This window comes from Sinocyclocheilus anshuiensis, unplaced genomic scaffold, assembly GCF_001515605.1.
Source record: "Sinocyclocheilus anshuiensis isolate Anshui unplaced genomic scaffold, SAMN03320099.WGS_v1.1 scaffold1455, whole genome shotgun sequence".
Taxonomy (NCBI): domain Eukaryota; kingdom Metazoa; phylum Chordata; class Actinopteri; order Cypriniformes; family Cyprinidae; genus Sinocyclocheilus; species Sinocyclocheilus anshuiensis.
This window is the reverse complement of record NW_015541012.1, coordinates 1306117-1312042: the sequence shown is the minus strand read 5'-3', so window position 1 is coordinate 1312042 and position 5926 is coordinate 1306117. Positions and strand designations below refer to the sequence as shown.

Genomic DNA, 5926 nt, shown 5'->3' with positions numbered 1-5926 from the left:
TTTTTTTTCAGGGTTGGAGCTAAACTCTGCAGGACATCGGCACTCCAGGACCGACGTTGCCTACCCCTGAACTATATGAAATGATGTAAAGGCCCCATATCTTGAATTTTGTGATGCATTTTAATAGACTGAATCATGCCGTGAAAGAACGCACTCTAAATGCGCACGCGCACTAATCTAACCTAATAGACTTCACGTCATGTATGCGTGCACTCTCTGTAGGTGTGTTTTGTTTGGATTTTGCAATATACTCGATAATGTCAAACCGCACATCGTAAAACAACAATTACGAAATGTGTAGATTCAGTGGCGAACGCTGTTACCTGCAAACTCCGTCCCACAGGCTTTACAGTGAATGCAGTGCATAGAGCACAGTGCATTTTCATAGCGAAGCCACACTAAGTCTTTCAACCATTCTCTCCGAAAACTGTACGCCGCCTTTTCGGCTGGTGGACTAACATTCACCACATGATCGCTATCACCAGAACCATTATTTGTAACTTTAGGTGGTTTACAAAAGAAATCTGTCAGTGTTCTTTTCATTTTTATCTCTTCTTCAGCCCTTTTCATTCCCCGCGGTAGTTAGCTCCCTGTCACCTGACAGCGGAAAGCAGTGACTGAGTGATTGACAGCTAATATTAACCAATCTAAAATCTGCATTAAAGTTAACAATGTAAAGCTGAAGTTGAATTGATTATGTAACGTTTGATAGAATGGCAGACACCGTATCAGCACTCAGAACGCACATACTCTGATCGTTTTTATGGTGTTTTCACACTTGAGTCCTCTTTAAAAGAACCGAACCCAGACCCCTTTAAGTGGACCAAGAGGTGGACCAAGTGAAAAAGGACCCAGTTTTCTTTGTGTTCATACTATCGCAGTTTCTGAAAGAGGACTCGGATCCTTTTTTGGTCCACTTAAGCAGTAATGTTGTCTCAAACCTCTTTGTGTTCAGACTTGCTTTTTGGATCTAGTCCAGTTCAGTGTTTGATGGCTGACATTATGGCCTCCAAAACTGGAATATTTTTATCTTTTGCACAAAAATATAAGTTTTGTACACCTTTGTAATAATCATTTTGAATTGTTTTCCTTGTCTATGTAATCGTGTTTATTTTATAGCACACAGGGTTTGTGCAGGATTTTTAAGCTCAAATTTAAGACCTAGAAATGCCATATGAGTGGGGTGGGGCAATGTTTTAAAATGACTGTAAAAAGCATGATTTACAGTTCAGGTACAGGTTTTCACAAAAAAATATTTAAAAAAAATTAAATAAAATTTCAAATTTCAGCCTTTCAAATTTCAAACCATTTTTAAGAAAAGAATCAAAAATCAAATGTATCAATTATTATATTAATGGTTTAATGGCTGGTTTAATATCAATTATTTTAAACCAGCAGAAGGGCTGTTAAAAAATGCAAGTTCATTCTCTGCCAGCAGGTGGCGCTTTCAGAACTGCATAAAGATATACTTTGAAACATGCAGCGCTCATATTTATCCAATGAAATCATGCCTTTTTCATTTAAATCATCGCATTAAGCTATATGACAATTGTCTTTCCATCCCCATTGTACTTTTTATGGCCTTAAATTTGATACAATTAAATTTAAGACTAATATATCCATAGACATGGATGAGTTTTTCTGTAAAACTTCTTTGAAATATTTATTTTTTGAAATAAAAATGAAGTGAATTAAACATGAATGTGAGTTTTGGAAACAGGATTTTATGAGCAAAATAGCAATTTTTTGTGTACACTACCTTTCAGGGTCAGTAAGATTTGTTTGGAAAGAAATTAAATTTTTTGGAAAGAAAAATACTTTTATTCAGCAAGGATGCAAAAAAGTGGTAGTACAGACATATATGATAGAAAAGTTTCAAATAAATGCTTTTCTTTTGAACTTTTTTATTCATTAAAGAGTTCTGAAAAAAAATATCATGGTTTTCAACATTGATAACAGAATTTCAGTGGACTTAAGTAATACAAAACTGAAGCGATTTCATGCCAGTATTTAAATGCTAAGCCATTTACGATGGATACATTGTTGTTTCTGGTATTTTCTGATAGCTCAGTATAGTAGTAGCAACCCACCATTTTCAATTTTGCTGCTCACTGTTTTGAAAAGATACCATATTTAACATTGTCTGCTTTTCTCTGCTGTTTTGTAGGTGGTACGATTATGCCAGAACCCCAAGTTGGCTTTGAAGAACAGTCCTCCGTACATCCTGGACCTGTTGCCAGACACCTACCAGCATCTCCGCACTATCCTATCCCGCTACGAAGGCAAGATGGAAACTCTGGGCGACAACGAGTACTTCCGCGTTTTCATGGAGAACTTGACCAAGAAGACCAAACAGACCATAAGTCTGTTCAAAGACGGCAAAGAGCGAATGTTTGAGGAGAACTCTCAACCCAGGTGAGTTTCTGACACTATCTCTATTTATAATATTTCAGATGAGCAAGATGCCGCTTTTAGTGCCTTCATAAGCGGCAAACATTCAAAAAGATGTGTTGAGTACAATCTGTAGTGGCCAAATAAGGTGTCAAACATTTTCCATTTGACGAAGGCATTGGTTTAGGTGTGAAAGCAGACCTCAGAGATCTCAAGCCACCTCTGTTCAGACATTTCCTGAGTTAGTTCGTGTTTTTTGGAATGCCCTGCATATTAATTCAGTGTGGGAGGCAAAAGCAGAAGCAGCAAAACATGGTTCGTCAGTCCTTGAATCATGTGAAACTGGTCTCTTCAAAGAATTTGAGTAAAGGTTACATTGAGTTAAGCTGAAGCTCAAGTCGTATATCAGAGATGCAAATGAAGTAGAGCATGTAAGCGCTCACGAATCAGCCAGTGGTCTGAGATCGTATCAGGCCAGTGGTTCTTCTGCTTCTCCTGGAAACGCTGGTCTCATGTGAGCGGACAGCGGAGCAATGTGTAATGCAAATAGGACCAGTCACAAGAGGAAGAGCGTAACAGAGGCCAAGACCTTACAAGTAACAGGTCGGTTGTAGGGCTAAATGGTATATCGAGTTTGGACGATATATCGATATATTTTTTTACTAACGATATGGTATGAGGCAATACAGTTTATATAGATATGGGCCTACAGTAGTTTGATACGAGCACATCTAAATAATAGCAGAGGACATGGAGTGAGCTGCTGCAGGGAAAGCGCGTAATACAATTTGGTCTAAACATGAGACATGCTTTATATTAAGGGCTTTTAAATAACTCGTAAGATATAGTTAACACATAGTTTAAAACAGTTCGCCCCTTCAGATGCTCTGACAGACTCATGTGCTGCTGACAGATAGGCTACGTGCGCTGTTTAATGCGTTTGAGATGTGCTGTTTTCCTTGGGGCATAACACTTGACAGCCTTCAGTGAACGAGCGTCATTATAGCCTAATACAAATAGTCTGTGCTTTTATTTTTATTTTTTAAGTTTAGTAAATTTAGCTTCTGCCTTAAAGGGTTAGTTCACCCAAAAATGAAAATTCTGTACAACTGAAATGTTCCCAAGTCCAGAGACGTAGCAAGGAAATCGGTAAAATAATCCATGTGACATCAGGGGTTCAACCGTAATTTTACGAAGCTACGGGAATACTTTTTGTGCGCAAAAGAAAAAAAAACTACTTTATTCAACAATTCGTCTGCACGTCACCCTGTTAGCGCCATTTTGGAGAGTATCCGCTGGACGTAAACAGCGTATGCTGTTCTGTGTCAGCTGCGTCACATGGATACGCTGTTTTCGTTCAGATCAAATCACAACAACGTAGGAAACAGATTCGGCGTGACGCAGCTGACTCAGTTTTCAGTGTCTTCATAAAAGCTAAAAACATGACCCACAGCCTTCCAGCCTATATGTATGTCATATATGAAAATCATATTCGGCATTTCTTTTGTGTATGAAAATAACATTTAATGGGCCTACTAAACCTTTGAACCCAGTGTGATGTGTGTCAAATACTTTTTGGCTTAAGTTTGCACTAGAATGACCCTACCATATGATTGAAAAGTAGGGCTGGGCGATATGGCCAAAACAATTATCACGATAATTTTTTTCATATCAGTCGATATTGATAATTATCATGATAAATTTAAAATCTTTATTTATTTTAAGTTTAAAGGCAAAAATTTTAAACTTTTTAGTTTCTTCATGTTCTTATGAGTGATATCGTTTCAAATCATGCAGCAGGTTTGTGTTGCCTGTCTTTGATGACGCGTCTCTTCAGCACAGTTTGCAGTGCAGGCTGCAACATTAGTAATATTTCTTTTCTTTTTTTTGTCTCTTAGAAATGCACATTTGACAGTAGCTTGAGTTGACAGTAGTAGTAGTTTGAGATAGGATGCAAATTTATGTTCATTATCAAAAACAGTAACATCTGTAAAAATTGTAACAACCTCATTTTTAAAATTGTATTATTCTGACTGTTTGAGTTTTATTCAAATTAACCATTGGTCTTCCATAGTAGCATACATTTCGATCATGATAGTCACAGTTAAAACCACACATATAGTTACCATGGTAAAATGTGACTATATGGTTTCTAGGTTTTTGGATGAAAAACAGTAGTCTAAATACATTTAGTATAAATGCACAAATACTATAACTTAATCAAACAAAAAATTGAAATAAAAATTCCATTACTCCTTTAATACATGTCTACATTAATAATATAATAAAATTCAATATGAATATCCCATATTTCTGCCAATATACGGTGCAGTTAAAGTTACTACAGTAAATTCATGGTAAATGATGGCGATTAGTAGATTGAAAAGCCTTCTGACTGTATTGCGGCGCACAGTGTTTCTCCTGTTTATCAGCACTGTTTCATCTGCCTTTTAACTAGTTTATATCACTAAGTCATTTCTGCATTTGTGCTTCACACTGGATCTCACAGTGCTGTTTAGTGCTCACGTGACCGAGAATTATCAGTGAGTAAACGCATCTGCTCTAGTGAGCTGGCACTGCACTGCCGTTTGAGCGGATAAATGGTCCATGTGGTGCGGTTCAACTGAGTAGTGCTGTTTCGTTCCGCTTTTGGTGCATAAACATTATATCGAACATTTAGTGAATTCTTGCTATCGTTTTATCAAGGAAAATTATGTCGTGATAATTATCGTTTTATCACCCAGCCCTATTTAAAAGTGGACTTCATTTAGAGAGCTAAAGTCTCTCACATTCCCTGTGCATTTTCCCTCAGGAACCGCAGCATTCTGACTTTAGTTGATTGTAAACATCATAAAAATGTCCCTACTTTATTTCCGTCATTATAATCTCACTTCCCGTAGTACAGCAGCTTCTTATACCATAGGCCATGTTGTCATTCCGTATTGTTCATACTATTTCACTTCTCTGAAACTAGCAAAGAAATGCCAAGCTGAACAGTTAGATGTTTGTAACCATAAGAGCATTCAGATGAAAACCTTTTGCATGACAAGGGCCTCTTTTTGAGCTGCTTTGGTGGCAAATACTCAAGAATTGTATCCAAAGCTTTTCCGTGTCATTAGACGCTGGAGCTTTACTGAGGGGGGCGGAGGTGTTCGTATTGAGTGAGAAAAATTTAATGATTAACTCTGACACACCAGTCATACTTTGCACCACGCAGACACTGCTCTTCCTGTTATCACGCTCACTTCCCCCTTCCTGTGTCTCGTAGGCCCCCTCAACATGCACAGCTGAGGCTAGCCACTTCTAACACTGACAGTCTGTGGCAATTCAAGCTTCGCAGAATCACTTTTACCTTAGTAGTACTGAAGACTTTTATAGATCTTTTACATTCAGATATTTGCACTCAAAAAATTTCTCTCCACCTCTAGTGCTACCTAGGGTTGGCAATAGGGCTGCACGATAAATCGCATGCGATATTTAACGCGCATCTTATCAGTAAAGCCGGTTCTGTAATCAGCGGTAAATCTCCATCACC

General features: G+C 37.8%; 1 protein-coding gene across 2 annotated transcripts in view; it reads left to right on the top strand.

The window, feature by feature from the left end:
* LOC107690460 (E3 ubiquitin-protein ligase CBL-like) overlaps positions 1-5926 on the top strand; it is a 45437-nt gene that overhangs the window by 8533 nt on the left and 30978 nt on the right. For both annotated transcript variants that reach the window (XM_016488817.1, XM_016488816.1), the window contains exon 2: positions 2168-2415. In XM_016488817.1, the coding sequence (XP_016344303.1) occupies positions 2168-2415 (248 nt within the window). The remainder of the gene's footprint in view (positions 1-2167; positions 2416-5926) is intronic.